Source organism: Anarhichas minor, unplaced genomic scaffold (assembly GCF_050575085.1).
Source record: "Anarhichas minor isolate MPS153535 unplaced genomic scaffold, ASM5057508v1 ptg000067l, whole genome shotgun sequence".
In the NCBI taxonomy this organism is placed as follows: Eukaryota; Metazoa; Chordata; class Actinopteri; order Perciformes; family Anarhichadidae; genus Anarhichas; species Anarhichas minor.
Window position 1 is genome coordinate 3,144,672 of NW_027466513.1, and position 23,562 is coordinate 3,168,233.

The following is a 23,562-nucleotide window of genomic DNA, read 5'->3' on the forward strand; positions in this document are numbered from 1 at the left end:
TCCCTCTCTGTTGGTTACGTGACCCTGAGCCTCGCAGGGCGCAGCGGTCCATGGAGAGTCTCCTGGATTGACACCGGTAGATAGTTAGGTGTTCCTCTTTTGTACCCTCTCCATCTCACACACACACACACACACACACACGCACACGCAGAGGGAGCAACAGGCGCTCGGGGGGACTGCCTGGCAGATGCACGCAGTGAGACGCAGGGCTCCCAGAGGCCTTTGCTGCGGCGTGCAGGCAGGCGCCACTGACAGCCAGGCACACAGTTGACTGTGACAAATGGTAGTGGACTTTTTACGCCCCAGCACCTCGCAACCCCCACCTCGAACACACACACACACACACACACACACACACACACACACACACACACACGCACGCTCGGCACCCCCACCTCCTCCGCCATCTCTTTTCCCATCAATATACACAGAGATTGGAGGCACGGCCTATCAACAGCTCCTGGCTCCTCGTGCAGGGAAGGAAAAAACAGAAAAACAATGCAACAACAACAACAGCAAAAAAGAAAAATCTGCAGAAGTATTCTGCACCCTGACTGAATCTGAGGGAGGAAAGTCTCAGGGAGGTACAACAAGGTGAGGCAAAAATACTGAAGATTTACAAGACTCTCAGTTACATTCCTGCACTTACATAATGTTATTACGATTAAAGCTGGGGTCGTCTTAACTAAGCCCCGATGAAAACACCTCAACCGGCTACCTTCATATCGTTAAATCCCATCATAATCAAAAGTATTAGATGACTCGTCGGTCTCATTTCAAACTTAATCTGATTTTGTGTTGATATGTTTGATTTTGTGGAAGCACGCAATGCAGGAAGGGTATTTCAGTGCATGTAAAACTGTTTAGATAAAGATGCTCGGTAGATGAATCAAGTAACTTTCACTTTTAAGTTTGATTTTGAGCTCTATTCTATCTATTAAGTGGACTCTATGTGTGAGCTAATAAGCTCTAGACACACGGATGTATTAAACATCCATGACGTCCTCATGTGGCCATTATTCTGCTGGGGACATCAGGCCATAAGGAGTATAAATAAACTGGTGAACGTACATGGATGAATCTAAACCCATTGACACATATAAGCTCAATCATTATTAATGTGCTGTATGTATACATACTGAAATCAAAAGATGCAGTGAGAAGCAGCTTGTGGCTGAGAACAACCTGGATATGAGGTTGACTGGAGCCGAGTGAGGCAGTAATGTAAATAGCAGAGCAGGAATTCAGCAGTTGAAATGTAATTGCGAGATGAAAAATGTGAGATGATATTGAAAATGTGAAATGATGATGTGAATGGGCTCTGTGCAGGACACCAATCATGTTTACAAATCCCCAAAGCTAATAAACAGTATTATTACCCGGCTCTAGAAAACCTTACAAAGAAAACGCCCAAAACAACAGCAACAACCGAGGGAGTGTTCATTGGGAAAAGTACGAGCCAAACAACAAGCAAGACAAATTGAAGCTCAGCTACTACAATGTAAATAAAAAACGTAGAACGCTGGTGGAATATGACACTGTACTTGAGTATTTCCATGCACTTTGAAGTTTTCTTTGTGTCCAATATTCACTCTCTTTCAGCTCTGTTTCTACTGACTCCTGAGGGAAATATCTATCTCTTTAGCTGCTAAACGCGCCACTATGTTCACCAGCGAGTCTCTAACTGTGTCTGTCCGCCGCTTGATGCTGAGCAGGTTGCATTCATTGGGTTTTATAGAGCGTGTTCAGTGAAAACAGCTGCCTGCCCGACACCGAGAGCTGTGAGAGTTAATCAAAACAGTATAAAGTTGTGGGCTGGACAGCCCAACAATTAGACAATTAAGTGGAGCCGCTGCAGATTCGGGTGATTACTCTCGGTAGTTTCTTCACTACGAGCAACACCCTTTCACATGACAATATTATGATGAATATATTAATTATAACCACATTAATATGATTTTTTAGTATAAAGTTGCTACACCAAAAAAAAAAACAGTGTAGAGTTTACGACACAAATCATGTATGATAGCTGGGGGGGGGGGGCTCTTAAATATTCAGGCGTGGTTATCATGGTTATAAAGTTGGAATTGTGCTATATAAATACAGTGAAAGTCTTAAAACCCTCAATGGAGAAGTACACGGTACCTTTAATAGAGCCGTCAGGATCACAACTATATATATATATAAAGTATGTATAAGTATAAAGTATATATATATATAAGTAGTACCGTTAAGAAGCGTAGAAAGTCAGAGCACATGAGTAACATTTAACAACTTAATGCTTTAGTCACACACACTCACAGCGTAGGAAAGCACATTGCTTTCAGCTATACAGCTTTATTTGGGCTCATTTTCTGTAACAAGCGTAGCATTAAAGCATGGTGGAATTAGCAAGCTACCTAGCTAGCTAGTGGACAGTTGGCTAGTTAGCGAGCTGGCTAATTGTCCCACGCTTTAATGCTACATTGGTTGTATAAACTTAGCTAAACAGCGCGCTGGTCGTCAGCGTCAGCGCTGGGTCTAACGGACCCTCCACCACACTCCTTGTCGCTCTGGAGACAGACAAGCTAGCTAGCTTACTAACTAGCCAGCCAACGAAGCTGCGTCCACTCTCTTCCCAAAGATCGGCGACTACACTTTACTGCACCACTGACATGCGTTGTTTTTTTCCAACATCAATGCATGTAAACATGTAGAAACCCAAAATACAGAACCTGAAAATAAGCGCAATATGTCTCCTGTAAATGTACTTTTACTTGGGTTACTTCTAATACTTTAATTAATTTAATGTAGTTTTTTTCACAGCGACACAGAGTTCATGCAGTACATGTAATCACAGTGAGTGTGTACATCGATCTGTGAATGAGCAGGGTTTAGATAATCATCCTCAGTGTGTGTGTGTGTGTGTGTGTGTGTGTGTGTACATAGACATTTACGTATATGCCTGAGAGTCACTCCCAATAAGATAAAGACCACATTTTTCATAATCCCACTGCAATTACCTCCTGAAAAAGAAGAAAAAAGTCACTCTGAGCAGCGAGAACATTGACTTTATTATTGTACCAGTATTGAGACGTCCCGAGGGCTCTTTGTATCACTGCGGCTCAGCCAGAGAAGTCAGGAGGAATTTAAAAGAGAATTGTCGTATATTACAATAAAAGTATTCACACACAGATATGTGTTAGCATCTTGGTGCACTTAACTGTACATTTAGCTGAATTAGATATTGTTCACTGTGTTGTGTTGTGATATCATTTTGATGACCGGATTAATCTTAATGTACAAACAATACTAAAGATACACAATCATCATGTCCCCTCCAGGGCCCCTTCGAGTGCAGGTGAACTCGGCGTTCAAAGCTCCACTAATAACACCATAGCTTGTGTTGCAGGCCCTGGTTCTTCTTTACTTGTGATTTTACATGCATGAGCACGTTCTCTCATTGAAAGTTAAAGATATAAAAAAAATCGATATCTACGCGCCCATCTCGCCCCGTATGTCGATAAGTGTTTCATTATGCACTTCAGAGAATCTTTTAATGCACAAGTCGTTGACCCTCGACACTGTCGAGATCCTTTCAATTAGATAAATCAAGCGCACCTGCAACCTTTAACGCCATTAAAACCTTAATACACACTAATGCCCTGTCATTATCACTGTAATAGATTCAACCAGCCTGTAATTATAGAGCATATAGAGTGTAGTAATATGCATTGCTGTCCTGTGAACTCTGTGAATCTCCACTATGTCAGATGTTTTGAGTAAAACAGCCTGTTTTAAGCTTCATAATAAATTATTATTCAGATAATTTAATGAAGAACCATCCTGGGTCGTAGAAACATTTTGTATTTGTATAACCCGTGACTAATTCTAAAATATCATCACTATTTGGAGATAAATGATTTTCACTTTATTAGAACTTGTGGTGAAATTTACATACATTAGGTATGTACAATACTTGTACTTTCTACAGATACATGGATTTAATGCCATTCATACTTTCACTCCAGCAACCAAAAATGTACATTTATTTAATTTTTATTTAATGTTTTCTCTTCCTTCTGACCTTCTGCAAATCAAATGAAGCCTCATTTAGCGCTCAGAGGGTCACAGTGACCATATTCTCCCTGCTGTCTGGGTTTCAGTGGGAAATTAAATTAAACCATGTCGTCCTTTTAATTCACGACCTTTTTTTGCATTTCTGGAAAGAAGTGACGGCTTAATCTAATGTGACGGTCAAATTAATTTTATTTCGACGACAGAAGTTCAAACTCAAGGTTTCATTTGGAAATCAAAACCATATCGTTCTTCTAACTCACGGCTTCCTAATGTAGAACTTTGATCCTCAGAAGCTTAATCTGACGGTTAAATTGGTTTTAGTTCAGTGAAAGAAGTTCAAACTGACATTCGGCTCTCTAGGTTAAAGTCATAAATCAAATAAAACCGCGTTGCCCTTCTAATGTAGAAATGTACTTCTCAGACCTGATATCATCTGCTCCGCTGTAATGGTATTAGTTTAGTTTGTTTCTGTTCATAATCTATTCATAACAACTTTGCCATACAGTTATAAAAGTGTAAATAGAACAAAATCATATCAAGGAGTATTTTTTATTTGAAAAAGGTCACGAAGCTCTTTGAAGGTTTGGATAACAGAGTTAAATTTGTCCAAATAAGTGTTTCATATTTCTAAATAGTTTTCTTAATTTCTGACGACTTTATAAACCATATTATTTGTTGGTGTTTCTTGGGTTAGTGCGATCGCAAGATAATGTCACACAAAGCGGGGTGAACATCTGATTCCACATCTGCAGCTGCAGACACAAACACACACAGATCCACTCTGACCCCCCCTGGAGGAAGATCAAAAGCCAGCTGGTCAAAAAAACCACCTTGGAGCTCCAAACACCTAAGGACTCGGAGTCTCCTCTGCCCGGATGGGACGTGACCCATGAAGAGGGAAAAGGATGAAGAGCCAGATGTTTGAGGGGCGCTACGCTCCAGGAAGAAAAAGGCTGAAGTGAGCCCGAGGGTGCGAGTGAGTGACGTCTCAGTATGCAGAGGGATAAGAGCCACATGTGAGCCTCTTGTCAGCATGCAGGAGCTTGCCCCCCCCCCCATCCCCCATCCCCCATCCCCCCTGACAGATGCACCAGTGACATCTCCTAAAGGCTGAGAGGCGGCTCAGTGAGAGGTTTTATTTCACACAGCTCCTCAGTATTAGTCTGAGGGGGGAGCTTGTTGAACCCTACCGAGGCTCAAAGTCTCTCGGTTTGCTGAGCCGGTCTCTCTCAAAATTGGAGGAAATGTAAATGACGCACGCACGCACGCACGCGCACACGCACACGCACACACACACACTGCTTAATAAAACTGATGAACAGTGTAATAAAATGTCATGTGGGATCAGAGTCATCATCATCATTATGAGGGTGAAGAAGAAGCTGTTATTCTGTATTATTTATTTTATGCATTGTAATAAATCCATACTGCTTTAAAAAGAATGCACCCAGAGCGTGACTGTGCATACATTTGGCCTGTTTAATGTGCACAGGTGTACGAGGACCGAAACTGGATTTCTTTTTTTTGTCTTCTCGCTGGAATATTCCAATTAATTTCAATTTCGACTGGCAGCACTTGACCTCCAGCCGAGGCCTCGAGACAAAAGGCTCGAGATGTGTCCGTGTCTGCATGACGTTCATACGTGCAGCTCAACATTGCAGAGCAGATTATGTTCAGACCTCCTGTTTGGACCTGGAGACGGCTGAAGAGTCACAGCGCTGAAGGTTCAGAGAGCTCGTAAAATATCCTGACTACAGAAATCACCCGATTCTGATGCCGACACACAGTCCAAAACATGTGACCTCAGACAATGCAGTGTCTATTTGCAGCCGCTTGTCAAAGGTTGCATATCTCTTCCCAGTGAGGCCAGTTAGCTAACGAGTCATTTCAGATTGATTTATTCCCATTTGTAAGTGTGTGAGGGAGCAAAAATCTGTCTGTATTCTTGACTAACCTTCACCTGAACCCAGTGACGACAGCAACGGTTTCAGCTCTTGACAAATGCTGTGAAACCAAATCAGACATGACGAAATTCTCCATCAGGGGAAAAGAGATTTCCCCAGTCGACTGATTTGAAAATAATGCAAACTAAACCTAAAATAAGACTCACAGAGAGGTTTCAGCACCCTTGGGCTCCCCTGCCTTTGGGTGACTCTGGGTATGAATGCCTGCATGTTCCTCCAGACTCCCAGTCACAGAATTCACCTTCCAGGAAAAAACAAAAGAAAAGGTGGACGGAGAAGAGGACATACCTCTCTGCTGGATGGCTCAACAGGTCGAGGTGCAGCGGGTGACATGTGCGCCGAACGGACGCCCGAGTAGGCTATAGGGTGAGATATTTTGGAACTGTCATGCGCCGACGTTGATCAACTCACCCCTTTTGTGTTTGCCTGCGAGCAACGGGGCGGCGAGGCCCGGCAGGGAGGAGGGAGATTTATTAGGCTTTTCATCAGCGGAGAGCAACACAATTGGTCGTTCGAAGGCTCGTCGTGCTTTCCTGTCGTCTATTTAAAAGTCAAACTCGAGGCCGTGTCAAGAGCAGGACGGACGACTTTGCATTCCACAGATGTCTGCTCCTTGGAAACAGCCATGTGCTGAACTACTTTCACTCTGATGGAAACGTTAACTGCTGTTTCTACTCTGCCTTAATCTTCAGCAATGGGAGAAATGGCTAAACCTCGCCTCGTCAGTGGTCTCGGGCGGAAACCAATTAGAAGGCCGTATAGCTGCGAGCTGACCGGTTGATTATCTTCCGGCTCGTTCGCATAGCACACTTAATCCTCAACAGCCTCTGGGTGTTTTTGCACACACTCTCACCAGCTGTTTTCACCAGTGTGGTGGTGGAAGCCGTGGCGGGTGCTGCCTCCCTGTGTTTGCACACAGTAACTGCTGCTGTAACGACACCGATGCACAGTCACTCAACAACAACACGAGCTGGCAGAACACCTCCCATTACAGACCGTGTATAGCCGTCATGGTATATATATACACACACACACACACACACACACACACACACACACACACACACACAGGTAATGCACTCCGGCAAAGGAGCCGTCAGGACTGCGGCTCGCACCCCAGATCGCCACAGTACAGCAACATTAGGGAATTGACTTTGGGTTAATACACTAATGCACCTGTAAGCTGGCGCCCCATTGTGTCAGGGCCACTGGCTACGGGACACGTGGTTTTCATCTTTACACAATAATGTTATTTTTTGGGACGTTTTTTGGGGGGGGGGGGGGTGACACGACCCGATAACTGTGAGGTGAAGGACATTCAGTGCAGTGAAGTTATGTTTTGGTGTTTTTTTTTTTTTTTTTACAAATCACTCAGCAGCGTATTGTTGGTCAATGTTTTATTCAAACTAAAAACAACTCCGGGATTATCACGAAGACAGAAATACAGAAGGTTAATTCAGTGTTGGCTTTGAGGCACACGGGGGAAATATCATTCCTCACCGATGTGTCCGTTAAATACAATAATAAATGTATGCCCCGTAGAGTAAAGTAAACAAAATCTTCATTCGTGACAACAATCTAAAAAAAGACAGACATCAGTGGACCAATAAGGCTGGAGGAGATACAGAGAGTTACGGCTGACAACTTTGGCATCAGTGGATAAATCCTTTGTGTATGTATTTAAATATAAAAAATATAAAGCAAACATGAGGTGCTTTCTTACGAGTAATATTAGTGGCACTGCTTGTTATGAATCATCAACACGATCACTTCACGGGTTAAAATGCTGCCGTTGTGAAAAGGCACTAACTACCTGAAGGTACCTTCACTGAGTACTGAGTACCTCGCTGCATGTCTTTAAGGCGACAGAGTTGATTAAAAACGCGGATATGTCACTACGGAGACACAAAGTGTTGAAAATAATCATTTACAAAATATAAAAACAGTTTTAGATGGTTTTTTAAAGGAAGGCCACGATGGAACGAATATTTAAATCGCATGGCTGGCTGGTTAAGGTGGAAAGTGAAAGCTGTTGCAGGTTGAAGAAGGCCCCAGAGGTGGAGGCTTGTTGAGCGAGGGAAAGCTGCTGAGAGTGGGAAAAAAACTACAGTGTCTTTCTTAGTCCCGAGGAGGCTGTGCTACGCTAATTTACACAATCGGTGTTAAAACATTCCCATCGGTTTCTCTCTGAGGCTTCGTCTCTCACAGATGGAGCTGAGTCTACAGCTTGAGTGCTTAATTGCTTCAAGAAACCTCGTAGTGTTTTATTTTTTCCCAACAAATGAGATCCTCAAGAATCTGATCCCTCGCCTAATGTTTCCTTCCCCCTGTGTGGAAAGGCAAAGAAAAGAACCTATGGGCTGTTTTGAGTATGACATGTGGTCCATGAAGTTACCTCCTTCACACACACACACACACACACACACACACACACACACACACTTCTTCTGCTGCTCCTCTTAGTACGGCTCTGCCTTCAGACTTCGATATAGGCAGCATGTGAACACCATCCCTATGACCTGGGGATTGGATGGCGGGGAAGGAGAAACAGAATTTAACACCTCAATGGATATGGAGAGAGATAGAGATAGAGATAGAGATAGAGATATATATATATATATATATACACACATATACATACACGTTTATTTGAATCTCTGCTCACCTGTACACACGCGATCCCAACACCCACCGCTCCGATGATCTTCAGATGGTCCAGGATGAATTTCTCCAGCTTGGTGATGCAGCCTCCCTAAATGTTAAAAACAAAGACGTTGATGTGGGACGTCTCACGGCCAAAAAACAAAAGTCATGATGTACGTTTTTGTCTCTTCTGTCTCTTAACACCACGCCGTCTCAATGCAGACGAGACAGAAATAAAAGGAACATTCATATCACGGTATTACCAAATTAAAAAGGGATACTCCACTCAAAACATCATTCTACCAAGTTTCACTCTTTTGGTAAAGGTGGTTTTGTGTCTGAACGAGACACCGGTGACGGCGATGAAACCGGAAATACCGCCCGACCTCTCGCATGAATACCGATCCAGCCGACCCGCACCGAGAAGTCAGCCCCATTTGACGCCCACAGCACCCCCTCAGCCGCTCACCTCCACCTTGTAGATGTTGGACGGGTGGTCCCTGCGGCCGCAGAGATCGGTGCTCGTCTTACAGCAGCTGTCAGGCACCATCCTGCCGTCGGCGTCTCTGGAGTGGATCCAGACGCTCTCGGCCCAATCCGACGAGCTGTTGCTGCCGCAGCACTTGAACTGAGACGGGGAGACAGAGGGAGACACGTTTCACATCTCTAGAGGGGGAGCTTTTGAAGAAGTGAAATAGTAAACATCAGAAGTTAGATGAAAGACTTTAAGCAAAGACAAACATTGGTTTTCTTACCAATAGTTGTAATTTTAAAGTTTCAGGTAAAAAATAAGATTAACGTCGGCCTTCACAAGTTGGTAGATGTTTCCAGTAGAGTGTGAATCACCAGATATTTAATATTATCAGGATTCGTGAGTCACCATACAATCTTGTATTTCGATTTTAAACATTTTGCAATATGCTGAGTATACTGCAAATTATGCCGTTAGTCAACATCTGTTTTATCTAATAAGAGAACGTTTTAATCATGCGACTAGAACTCCATTAACTTTGTAGACTCATGATCCTTCTTTGAAGAAGTTATAATGTATATGGTCTGTACTGATACTGTATATATACATCCTTGTGTCTGTCTGTACTTTGAATCTGACTCCACTGATTTAACTGGATGTTTTATTCACATAGTGCATGTTTTATGTTTTGTCTTCTCTGTAGACCGCTCTGTCCGGAGGACTAGCGGCGCCGAGGAGCCGGCTAACGGGGATCCAGTTCAGAAACACAGAAAAACAACTTGGGTTTGTCGGCCAAGCAGACAGACTGACCGACACGCATCATAAAAACCATAAATGTTGCATCATGCACTTGACAAATTGGACTGTTTGTATGATCGTCTACATCGTCCAAAAACATAAGAAAAAGCTACTGTTGTGCAAAAGGTTTCATTTGTATTTGCAATATCAATAGTTTACGCAATAAAAGATCAATACTTGGCCTCAATTTCTTCCCGCACCCCGTGTATGCATCCATCTAGCCATACATCCGTCCGTCCACCCGTTCATCCATCCATCAATCTATCCATCCATCTATCCGTCCTGGTGTCTTACCTCCTGCTGCAGCTTGTCCACAGCCCTGGTGACGTGCTCGTGGCTGCTCTGTTTGTACTTCTGGGTCATGGTCTCTCTCAGGTTCTGCTTCAGCTCCTCATTCAACTGTTGGGATGCACAAACACACACACACACATATATATATGTACGTATGTATATATATATATATATATATATATATATATACATACATACATACATACATACATACATCTCGGGCCAGCACAGAGCACGACCCGGTGATAAACATCTGTTGTAGTTGTTGACTCGGCTCCTGAGTCACAACGTAAACGCTCCTGCTGGACGGCAGGTTCAAACAAACAGAGCAGCACATGAAGGCGAAGACAGAGGAAGTCTGCGTTTTAGGTTTCTCTTTTTGTTCTCTAGACCAGAGGCAGAAAAACGCTTACTGGAGGAGCGGGTGGGGGCTCAGTTTCTATGGCAACAAGCCAGCTGGGAAACCACTGTAAATCAATGCGTGAAGGAGACATCAAGGGAGTGAATGATGAAGAGAGGACGGGAGGGGAGATGAGAGACGGGAGGTGAAGACGAAGGAAACGAGAGGTTTTTACCAGTCGACAGTCGGCTTTAGAGGTCGAAAACCAGCAGCTCAAGATTCAAACTGACCTCAGACCTGCAGGTGCTGACGTGTAAATGTGGGCTATCGACAGGTGAGGAAGGCTGTAGCATCCGCTGCCGGTGAGAATAACCAGCTTACGCTGTTCAGAACTGGGCTGTAAAACACGCCACATGTCCGGGATACCAATGCAAAAAGCAGTATATCGCCGTTTGTTGCTAAATAGAGTATTTACTGGAGATGAAGCACGTAGAGAGAGAGGACGGACGGACTTGTCGGTCATCAGTGAGATTCAGTGGGTTGAGGAAACATCTCGGAGAGAAACGTCGCTCTGTTCAGATTCAGATCAACGTTATTATCCCACAATTCAGTCATGAAGACACCATCAAGTCCAGAGTAACAAACAATAGCGTAACAACAACATACTCATATCGTAGGATACTTGACTCGTCCGTCCTCCACTGTGATTGGACGGCGGGGTAAAACGGTCGGACATTTTTAAACTCTCGGCGACAAAACAAACGCTAAACGTGCAGCACTCAGCGCAGAAGTGACACTTTGCGCCTCGTCACGAGTGTTTTAAGTGACGAGCAGGTTCCATGAAATAAAGAAGCAAAAGATCAGTTCTCACTGAACATCAGGAGGAACAAAAGAGGAATAATAACAGAGAGAGAGACAGAGAGATGAAGAACAGAGGGAGGGAAGAAGAGTGGAATCAGAGATTTACGCTCAACTTAATTAATGCAACAATCCTTTGAAGCAAGTGAAGGAGTCAAGAGGTTGTAGGAAGCAGGAGACAGCCGGGTGTTCAGACGGGTTGTGCGTTATGAATGAGGCGGTTATAATGAAAGCAGAGCACCTCCAGACTGAGAGGAGTCCTGCTGCTGAGCTACACGACAGCAGCAACGCCATGTTAATATTACTAATATAACATAATAGAGGAACACTGATGGTGGCTTTAAAGGCCGATACATTAACGACAGTATGGAGCAGGATAGAGCCGAGTACATTGCTGGAATATGTTCTACATTATATATATATATATATAAAGTTAGAAAAGTTGCTTCTCCGACACAGAGTTTACTTTTTACATCAACGACATGGCTTGTAAGCAGAACTGTGTGCATTCAGAGCGTCGTAGTATGTTGTTACTCTCTGTAAGTCATCACACCGCGTCTGTAGAGTTTTGTTTTTGGAGAGAACAGCTGTGTTTCAGTGTGATTCAATCCAAAACCAGCACTAAAGTGGGTCTAAATGGTTGTGAGCATTCAGCCTCGTCATGTGGACTTCTGGAGGCTTTTTTTATTCCATCTGGACTAAATGCACCGAGAGTAACACGGTCCGTCTGATGTTTGTCTTCTTCGTGGGCCGTTTGATGTTTAATCCTGACAGTCTGATTTAACCGCGCTGGTTTCATCGTGGTTAAAAGTCACAGCGCGTTTTATTACAACTCTTTTGATTAAGTGCTCAGATGAAGAGGCATGTCGAGCGTGCTCTATTGATCTGTTTAGTAGCGTACATAAGAGCTACAACACACAGACGGGTTTCTTTACTTCAGTGACAATAGAGAGGATCAGTTATACAAAAGAAAAATGTATCTCAGAGGACAAACCGTACTCATGAGATTCCCTTCTGTTACGACTACATTACTTAAAACAATTCCTCGGCTCATATCTGTCACACATACAAACCTTCCCAGGGTGCATTGGGGGGGGGGGGGGAAAGAGTACCTGCTGATAGTAGATATAAGCCAGGATGCCGGCCAGGATCTCCAACAGGAAGATACACAGCAGCAGGACGAAGTACTGAGGACACAGAACAAGATGGAAACACAGTCAGCGGACGGAAATGTGAGGAAGCAACAGTGAGTTGATATCAGCCTTCTCTCCCGTATAATGGGACCATATGACCAAATAAAATACATTTGTAACTCTTCTTTTCCAGAAATCATGACCCGGTTACTCAAGATAATCCATCGCCTTTGTTGTGAGCAGTTTCATTGTGTAGTATGTAATAGTATGGAACTGGGACAGAGTGTCATGTAAACTGTCAAATCAATACTTAAACATGGAAATATGCAGAGTTGGCCAACAAATTGTGTAAATACACAGTTGTATTTGGGACACCGTTGATTTATAAGAGCACAGAGGGACGTTTATGTAAATATGATGCAATAAAAAATAACTGCAACGCCAAGAACAGACGGAGAAATCTTCAGAAAAGTAGGATTTACTGCAGGGCTGATGTTGTACAGGTGCAACTAATTAGATGTTAATAGTAGTGCATACAACATATAACCATGTTATGGTTTTCTATTCGTGATTTGCTGGACCTGGCTGAACCTGTGAGTTATTGCTCATGGGCACATCTCCCGCTGTGCGTTTGCTGTTCAGAGTGTCTGATTCGTGAGCAGGCCGTTGGGAGTTAAGAGGGAAGGTCTGCGCAAGTTTCCGCAGAATTAAGCACAAGAGTCTGATATTATCAGACCAAAGGAAACCTTGACCCACATTCCTCCAGCCTGCTGCTACCAGAGAGAGAAAAGCAGGCCAGTGAAGTGGACCTGGTCTGTGATTGGATAGCTGATTAGAACTGTGAGCCTGAATGCTGAACAGACTAACATGCATTGAGATGTTGTGCTGATGGTTTCAGACGCAATACGACAGAGATCGATACTGAATACAAGATCTGGTGCTCGTCAATCTCTCACACTTTAAAGCTACCGCAAGGAACTTTACATTTGTGTTGATTTTGGCGGCCCCTGTGGACAAGAGTAGTAGTGCTGCAGTATATACATTTATGTAAAGTCTCTCTCTCTCTCCCGGAGGGCAGTGTAATTGCTGCCAAAGCGACTCTCATCAGGTTCATATGTGCAGCTCTGCATCGGCTTTACATTTCTGTCTGAACAACAGAATGTCTGACATGACGATGTGTAAAACTCATGTTGGAGTTGTTATAGAATAATTGAACTCCCTCTCACACAGCTGCTGCTTCTCTGGTTTCTCCAGAGTTTTTGTAACTTCATCCTCACTCCATAAAGGAACAACATTTACACACACACACACACACTTCATTAGAAGTGTACCGCTGCCTTTACAATCCCTGAGCGAGTTCAGAGTCACGCTGAAGGTGACTTTAAATCGGACAGAGAACGGTTGGATGCGTGCAGAGATTTCCTTTAAGAGTCACAAATAAGTCCGGCTGGCTACTTTATAATCAATGTTTAAATCTAATAATATAGTTTTTATGAACAAGTTGGCTGTGCGTGTACATTGTACGACCACTAGCCTCCGCTAGATGATCTACACACTGTACCTTTAATGAATGAACAGACGAGTTCACTTTCTTTATTTACGTTGCGCTTTAAGAAGTCGAGTTGATTCACATCATTTGAGCCACGTTTTGTTAATCTAGAGTTATTTTTTGGTTTATTTCACTTAAACCCCATAAATCTGCTCGATTAGACACAAGATGAAGAACATGTTTTCCTCCACTTATAATGACCTCGTTTCATGTCGTTGAAGAAGAGTGCGTTTATGTTTTTAAGTGGGAAACGTCAGCTGTAGTTTTATGGACGATTTAAACAAAACTCATAAACAAAAGAATTTGGATGAAGACATTCTGACGAGTTTAAAAGTGAATGCGACAAGATATCAGTCCAGGAATTTGATCCTCTCTTGATGCACGACACAAAGACAGCACACACACACAGCTCCACTATGTTCTCCATCTTTGGCATTCTCCTGCGATCCCCCAGCTCCTCCCTCATGACAAGTTCATTCCTTCTCTGTGATTCATGGCTGTGATCTCAAGTTCAAAACCACACACACACACACACACACACACACACACACACACACACACACACACACACACACACACACACACACACACACACACACACACACACACACACACACACACACACACACACACACACACACACACGCCAAAAAAGAAAGATGGACTACAGCTTGTTTGCGATCACGTGACTATTATGTCGCATGAAATTCAGATGGAGGGCAGGAAGTGAAGAACCTAAATACTGCGTGAATGTGAAATAGAGGAAAGTGAATAAATAAAAGGGTCGGTTGAACCTGCACGCAGCCGTTAACGGCAGAAAATAGAAACACACATTGGCTGTGATCCTTCACAAAATGATGAAGAGCGATTTTTCCCACAGCTTGACCGATTTGCTCGGTGTGGAGGCGATCGACATCACAAATGACCTCGTCCTCCAGACCTCCGACTATAAGCCAGATGAAGACGTACAAGAGTCTAGAGGCGTACAACTATTTCGTGAGCGGTCGGGTCCACGACCTCGGATCCAAAGTAGCATTGAACCACTGCCGCTAAAAAACACACGTAGATAGCCAACTAGTTTCCAAAAAACTAAATTAAACTCACCAACATGTCTGCCCGCGTAGGTCGGTGACGCACTCAGCTGCATTATCACTAGCGCCCCCTAGTGTCTAGTGTTTTAAGAAGGTGCGAGTCACAACAACCACTAGGGCGCCTTGAGCAAGCAGCTGTAACCGGCTACCCAGAATACTGTGCAGTCTGCTGCAGCAGAATGAGCGATTAGACAAAAAGAAGATAAAGACAAGCAGATAACAGTGAGACAGACAGAAAGAGGAATGTAGAGAAAACTAAAGGACGGAGACACACTCAGACTTGTAATGAAGTCACTTTCTCCACAGGTGGATCCAGACTCAGCTACTGCTTTCCATCTGGCTCACTTGGAAAGGAAAACGTTTCTCCCTCCTCTCCCTGAGTCATTGCACCGTTCTGTCGCTTTTTCTCCTAGAAAACAATGAGGCTGTGTTTGCAGACACACACACACACACACACACACACACACACACACACACACACACACACCACACCCCTTTTCCCGTGGGAGAGGTTTTCTATATCTCACTGACCTCGCTCGTACGTTTCGTCTGATACGGCCTTTAATCTAAAGAGAGGGTTTATTGAAGCTCCACAGCTGCAGATATGCTGGTGATATTGTGGCTGCATCAGGTGGTTAGAACTTGTGACTTAGGTTGAAGGACAGTGTGGCCAATCACAGCTGCTCTCATGTACTCTCAAGCAGGTACCAGGCCCCCCCCCACCCCCACCCTCATGTTTGCCCTCTTTAACAATCTCAATAGCATCTCTGCCTGCCGACAAGTTGGTTCCTTCACTGTGATTCATCAACCTAATCTCAGCTCTTCCGGATGCCCCCCCACACACGCCCACACACACACCCCCCCCCACCCCACACATGAAAAAAGGGATCATCTAAAGCAGTCTTTTGTCCTTTAAATGTCACAGTAATACTATAATTAGTCTTTTTAACTACTTGCCTTCTGTGAGTTTACCTTTCAAATCTGTGTCTCTAAATTTTGTCTCTTAAATTTGATTTACTTGGGACATGAAATGTTGTCTATAATTGTATTCATCCTATTTTAACTCACCTGGTTCTTATATGTATATTGTTTACTTTTAACATCGTACTAAAACGTTTTACCTTGTATGTGAAGCACCTTGTGATTAAAGTGTGCGATATAAATCTAATTCTTATTATATCTAGATTTAAGTCAAAAGACACTCGATTTACCATTTTACCCTTTAAATTTATAACATTATTACAAAACTATTTGAGAATAAAACAGCAATTCCACCTGCCTTCGACTGAATACTTTATTTTCTGACTACTGTTTAATTTGTGTAAACATTTTAGTCGTTTCGAGGTATAAAATGAGCATTGACGTATGAGGCAGAGAGTTGTTATTCGTCTTGTTTTTTTGGGATAAGTTAACAATGCCGCGCCATCACTTTGTTCTGAATGCCGTCCTTTGTCCTCGAGGAGCTTCTGTACCGTACAAATATCCGGCTCTGCCGAGTTCTTATGGACTCGTCGACACAAACATTTGCCCACAGCGTCGTGCGTCATGCACACATTTACCGTGTTGATATATGTGGATGAAATATGTAGCAGTGTGTGAACAGTACAGTGTTTTTTTTGTGCGTTTGTGCACGAGTGCATATTCAGTGCCCTGCGGGTCTCTGTTGGCAAAACCCTGTGCTGTGTGCAGACGGTGCCAAATCAAATATGGGCACACACGCTGCTACTGTAAGAACTTCTTGTTGTGTCTGAACTGAACCCAATGGAGGCCGACACCTCGGCCGCGATGTGTGTGTGCGTGTGTGTGTGTGCGTGTGTGTGTGCGTGTGTGTGTGTGCGCGTGTGTGTGCGTGTGTGCGTGTGCGTGTGTGCGTGTGCGTGTGTGTGTGTGCGTGTGTGTGTGTGCGTGTGTGCGTGTGTGTGTGTGGCGCCAAAACGTCCTTCGAACAAACGTGGCTTGTTCAAGAATGGAAACACAACATCCAGTCTGATGCCAAGAGCGATGTCAGATAAGCTGACGTACATCCGACTACAGAATATGCAATCCAGTGATATTTAGTGACATAGAATCAGTCTGCCTGTACCTTTAAATAAACTAGAGTTACCGCCTTGTCATCACTTTATCCTATTAGACATTGGTGTGAAAATAAAGATGTCCTCCAATAATAAAGAATACACCTTACGGTCCCACGGTTTGTTTAAATCTTTCTTTAGCTTGCAGAGAACGTCCCTCTGACGGGTCTCTTACCACTCGCAGCAGCCTCCTCTGCTCCTTGAAGGTGGCGCAGCAGCCCAGCACCCCCGTGACCATCACGATGGCTCCAGCCAGGACCAGGATGTAGGCGGAGGCGGCGTAGGTCTTGGAGGAGAGAAGGCTGATGTAGTCGCTCTTCTCGACCAAGGTCCAAACGCCCACCGCCATCACGCCGCCGCCTGCCAACTGGGAGGAGAAGAGCACGTGATTAAAGAAACGAACGACGAGACTCCGGAGGAAACCAAAGCTGAGAGTGACAAAGAGGTTTGAAGTATTCAAAGTGACGAAGGAGGAAAAATGAATGCAGGTCAATGGTTCAATGTGAGCTGCAGCAATTAGTCAATTGACAAATGTACCTACTAATATGATGTTTGTCAAAATGTCAAACATTCTCTGGTTTCAGCTTCTCTAATGAGAGGATTTGCTGCTTCTCTTTGTTAAATATGTTCGTAATAAATATAATATCTGTGAGTTCAGGACAAATAAAACCAATCCAAGACGTCATCGTGGGCTCCAACACATTTTAAAAAGCATTTCTTCCTTTTCTCACTTATTTGTATTCTGGAACACCACATTCCTGATACTGGAATGTTTTTGGGGGGGAATAAAGGCTTTGAATGCGTCTTCTGTGTCCTCTGTAAAAGTATGCAACAGCAGCAGGCATTCATCTGCTGGCTGAATGGAACTCTGTTGGAGAGCTTCATCTGCTATTTATGCCATGAAGAAAGCTAAATAATGAAGTCAGTACGAGGGCATTTTCTGTGCATGTGTGCTTGTTGTAAAGGAAAAACATCATTTCAGTTGTCATCATTTCTTCTCCTCAAAACACGGTACGTTTGACCGGCCTGAGGGTTTGTTTATCTGACTTCTTCTTCAGCCTTGCTGTGCACCAAGATCTCCTCCACTAACTTGTTGAGTAAAACGTCATTATAACAGATAATGTCAGACATGCAGGTGCTTGAGAAGCACTTCAGACCGACAAACACTTTGGCGATGAAATCCTTTGTGCGATATAAACGGTGCCAGAGTGGAAACTTACCCAAAAGAGGAAGTTGAACGTGAACAGGAGGTATTTCAGGCAGACGGTTCCGCACGCTTCCTTTTTCTCCTCGTAGACCCCCATGCTGCAAGAGACGGCAGATCTCAGGTCAGATATGACAATAACAAACAGTAGGAGACAACGCTTCTGATTTTCAGGTGATTATACAAAATGCTTATTAATACTGTATTCCACTTCTGCCGGTAGATCCCCTGGATGCTACACGCTGGCCCTTTAATTGAAGTACAACGCAGGCTGGTTGTTGGCACTCAGGACACAGAATTAGAGCTTGAAATTAAAGCCAACCTTCCTTTTTATGGTGACTTGCTTTTAAAGAATGAGGCCGATGCAGTACACGGGGGAGTGCGCTTTAGATCAGCAGTGTAGGCACAACCAGTGAGCCGAGTTATTACATGTGTATGCAGAGAGATCCGTGACTAAGCACTGAGTGGGAGCTCAGAGTCGGGCCCAAGGCTGGAAATTAGAACCGCCCGCTTCGCTCGCCGCCCAGTACCAACGTCCAACGCTTCCAGAGGCCAAAAAAGTCTTCTTAGAACGGAACAATTCATATTTCAAAAACAGATTGGAGCTCATCCCAACAATCTCTGTATTTAGACTGCAGTAGTTGACACTGTGTCTTCACCACAACAATGGAGAACACGACACCAGTTTCAGGTTTGAAGGTCCCATCATAGAACACTCGCTGCCTTCATGGAATAATCTTTGCTCCCAAAGTCTCACATCTTTTCTCTTTAAACCCACAATTTTCTTGGCTCACTTGCTCCGTCAAGCCCAGACTCGCCCTCCGCTGACTGCCTCTTTCTCAAACTCTTCTTCTCCTCCTCATGACTCCCCCACCACCACCACGTCTTCCACTCAGATGAGTGCCCTGCATGAGTGAGTGGGTCCGTCTGGACTCTGTCTGGTGACCATCTGTCAGAGCGGGAACACTTAGCGTGACCTTGTTAATTAAATTCAAACAACACCTCACAGACAAAAACTCCTTATTTTACTGTTTGGAGACGGACAGAAAACAGCTGAGTCAAGAGAAACACGACAGGGAGAAGTAAACACGACCAGACAACGCTGTGGCAGAGACCTGTCAATCACTGTAAGCCCCGCCCTAAAGCATCCCCTGCTTTATGGTCTGTTTGACTCTAAATGGACCATAATGTACTAAATGAACATCATGCTGTATTGAAGAAGACTTGAAACTAGAGATTGAGACCATAAACTCATGTTTACAATGTTTACTGAGGTAATAAATCAAGAGAGAAGTAGAGTCATTTTCTCATAGACCTCTATACAACCAGAGGAATCGCCCCCTGGTGGACATTAGAGAGAATGCAGGTTTTAAGACACTGCATCTCTGTGTCTCTCATTAGCTTTAGATTATACCAGGATGTGATATCATTGCTCAAAGGCACATTAAGCAAGACTGTTGCCCTGTTAGCAGAGATACGTATGACACCCGTCTGACACACTCAGCATGAATCAGATAATGACCGTCTCATTTACCCGAAGAGATTACGGTGGTGAAATACTGGAACAGGTCTAGAAAAGGATAATTTACCTGTAAAAGCAAACGCATATAATTAAGTGTGACAGCCGTTGCAGGTTTAGTGAAGGTTGATGGTTATTTGAGGCATGTTGGGGGGGATGCTAAATTACTGTCTTTCTGAGACCAACCCACCAGCTGTTAAATTATCAACAATAGATTTAAGTTGTCATTATTAGTTCTACCTGTTACTAGAAATGATGAATAAGTAATTAGTTAGATTAAATGTAAAATAAAACCTTACCAGAAGCAGTGCACTGATGCTTGTACCATTTCTTTTTGGTATCGTTATTTGTAAATCAGGACGCTGCAAATTAATTGGCATCTATTTTGATGATTGATGACACGTTCTGAGTCTGGTTCTAGCTTCTGCAATGTGATTAATTGCTGTTTTAAACTCAATACGTTGGTGTTTCATGTGATCTTGGACTCTGGGAAACTGTGATGGCCATTTCTTTTACTGTCTCCTTCCATTTTATAAACAAATCGATAGCTGCAGCTTAACTTTAGATCATCTGAATATATATATATATATATATATATATATATATATATATATATATATATATATATATTCACACTACAGGAAGATCCCATTGGTTCTCAAATTCAGTATTTAAACTTGACTGTCATCACATCAGACTTTAAACAATGTCTACGGTACTCCACACCGTCAGTAAGCAGCTATAGAGACACAACTCTTAACACTTTATTTGAATACTACTTTACTACTTTGCAACTGGATTATCTGATTTGCCAAATGTCATCTCTGCATTGATGTTTTGGGGGAAATGGGGTGTTGGAAATCCAGAAACAAAAGAAAAGTACAATTTCACGTCTGAGCTATGGACATTTGATTTGACATCTTTTGTTAATGTATTCTTTAGTTGAGGTGTGAGACACAGATCCTGATTCAAATACACTCCTCGTCCATTAAATTAGCAGACAAAGAGCCAAATAAAGTACTTTATGATATTTCCTGTGTGACAGTTTATCCCAAAATCACAAATACACATGTTCGCTCTTACCTGCCGTGTTATATTCATCTAGTTTGTTTTGGTGCAGATATTGGACGTAGAGATGCTTGCCTTGTGTCGATTATAATGGGAATATGCAGCTTGTGGTGCACAAAAATGCAAATAAATACATTTTAAAAACTCAACAGGAATGTCTCTTTTCCAGAAATCATAAACCTCCGAGGTCTGTGGGATAACTTGAGTAACCGGGTATTTTTTAGGGGGGTTAACTCACACTTTCTCTGATTTAAATGACTCATCTCTGAATCCTTACTAAATCACACCGGAGACATTCATTAACTGAAGTTAGCTCGTTAGCACTGAGCTAAACGTCACCATCACCAGCCGTGCGTAGAACCGCTGGGAACCAGTTACCGTGCTCTTGTGGTTCTTAGTAACTATAGTTAGAGCTCACGATAGCATCTGTAGACACAGTGTTAATAACCTCCGTCGTGCTTTAAATCACCATCACCGTGTGAGCTAACGCTAAAGTTACACGTCTGTGTTGTGTTGTTGTGTAAAAACACGTGTTGTATTGAGATTAGATACTTCTAAGAGACGGCGACATGCGGATAAAACCCTGATTGATGGACGAGGTTGAGTAGAAAGCTGCTAAATGTTCCGTCTGTGTCGTAAAAAAAAAGACTTCCTTGTCTGGTCGATGCTACACCGCAGTGTGTGCGTGCGTGCGTGTGTGTGTGTGTGTGCGTGTGTGTGTGTGTGTGGATAGCTAACAGCTCTTACCTGCCCCTGTTTGTTTGATCTGCTATCGATGTATTTATTTAAGAATAAGCGATGATATGCGATGGAATATTTCTTAAAAACCGCCTGTTTTCATTCCACCTTCCTCGGTTGAAGTGGTGCGTTCAGGTTCCGTACAGACTGAGAGGAGCTGACTCCGCCCTGGGCCACCTTAAGTGGGGCTTGGTGTGGTTTTTTGTTTTTTCTGTCCCGGGGCAACGCTTATGTGTGTGTGTGTGTGAGTATGGAAGAACATTACTGCCACTGTGAGGACAAAATAAAGGTCCTGTAAGTCATTATCATGAGATAATAAGTCACAATGACTTACTATCTCATGATAACGATGAGATAGTAAGTCATAATCATGAGACAGTATAATCATAATAGACTTACTATCTCATAATTATGACATAATAATTGTACTCGACAGTGGAGAATAATGAGCAACATCTCTTTTCTTTTTATTTTATTATTTATGTAAACATTCAATGTAACACTTCACTGAACCAAACAGCCTTTAATGATACTTTACTGCTACTATACCTGCTGGATCAGCCTGGTGACCCATATTATGGGTCCTGAATCCATAATCCTGAATGGCAATGTGACTGAAAAAGATCAGACAGCATCCATTAATAACACGTTATCATTTGCTCATACGTATACAGCCTTGACCTGTTGTCCTTTGTAATAAATGTCACTCCACGGAGAATCAAAATCAATAAATCAATAAAAAACAAAGATTAAACAGAGTACCCCAAAATGGATTTTCACAACATTATTAGTTTTGAGCATTTATTCAGTTTTTTCAGGCAGAAAAGAAAAACGTCTCAGCATGTTAGGATAACAGGAGTACAAGGTTTAGGAAATGAAAATAAGCAGCACATGCAAGAGTAGGAAATTCAAGTCACAATAAAATGAAAAGAAAACATGTCAGGAATGTTTGGCTGTGCTTGTGATTTAAACAGGAACTCCATCTATCTTCACTTACAGGTCCACAAAATGTCACAGGCTCATATGTAACTTTGCAACTTATATGAAATGGTTAAATGGACTCCACTGTGTTTACGGAGAAGAAGAAAAAACATTTATTAATTTGAATTGCAAAAGCTTTACTGGATAAATTACCGCAGTTCATACCCAGTAGGTGTATCACTCCAGCAGCTACAACACTACATCATCAGGGTAAATCTGCCTTTTACTTTCACGCCCCGCAAACTTTGAACGAGCTGCAACTTCAAATCTTTAAAGGTCCCATATTTAAAAAGTGAGATTTTCATGTTTTTCATTATTTAAAATATATATATTATTATGGAGGGATCTCTCCTCTGTTGCTCTCCCTAAGGTTTCTTCCTCTTTTTCTCTCCCTGTTAAAGGTTTTTATTTTATTTGTTTTACCAATTCAATAGCCTATAAGTAACTTTAAGTATTTACCAAATATTTAAACATTAAAATAATAACTTCATTATATAGCACCTTTAAAAACAAAGTTACAAAGTGCTTCACAAATAAGATCCAGAACCCAAGAGGTAAAACACGACGTAGCAAAATAATACATGCGCAACAAATACAGTCAGTTATGAATAATAATTATCTGTTAATATTACATTTAGTCACAGCCACAGTATTTGCTGTTGTCAAGGGGAATGTAAACAAACTCACCACAAAAAAAATCTTGTGCCTGCCTATTAGAGATGTGTGTGTGTGCGCTTGTGTGTGTGTGTGTGTGTGGGGAGGGGGGGGGGGGGGGGGGGATA

General features: G+C 42.8%; 1 protein-coding gene across 1 annotated transcript; it reads right to left on the minus strand.

The window, feature by feature from the left end:
- Positions 1-7,405: 7,405 nt before the first annotated feature.
- On the minus strand, positions 7,406-21,986 carry LOC142934280 (CD151 antigen-like). The gene is made up of 8 exons (XM_076078793.1): positions 21,809-21,986; positions 18,491-18,575; positions 17,446-17,637; positions 12,538-12,612; positions 10,231-10,335; positions 9,136-9,294; positions 8,689-8,775; positions 7,406-8,542 (listed from the first exon to the last, which is right to left on the minus strand). Exons 2-8 carry the CDS (start codon positions 18,572-18,574, stop codon positions 8,483-8,485), a joined length of 762 nt encoding a protein of 253 aa, XP_075934908.1. The 5' UTR covers position 18,575; positions 21,809-21,986; the 3' UTR covers positions 7,406-8,482.
- Between the last annotated feature and the right edge of the window lie 1,576 nt (positions 21,987-23,562).

Excerpts from the sequence above, each read along its gene's own strand:
- LOC142934280 (XM_076078793.1), bottom strand. The coding sequence starts at position 18,574 with ATGGGGGTCTACGAGGAGAAAAAGGAAGCGTGCGGAACCGTCTGCCTG. Across the intron at positions 10,336-12,537 it reads CTTATATCTACTATCAGCAG|TTGAATGAGGAGCTGAAGCA; the intron begins GTACTCTTTCCC and ends GCATCCCAACAG. Across the intron at positions 9,295-10,230 it reads TGGACAAGCTGCAGCAGGAG|TTCAAGTGCTGCGGCAGCAA; the intron begins GTAAGACACCAG and ends TCCCCGTCTCAG.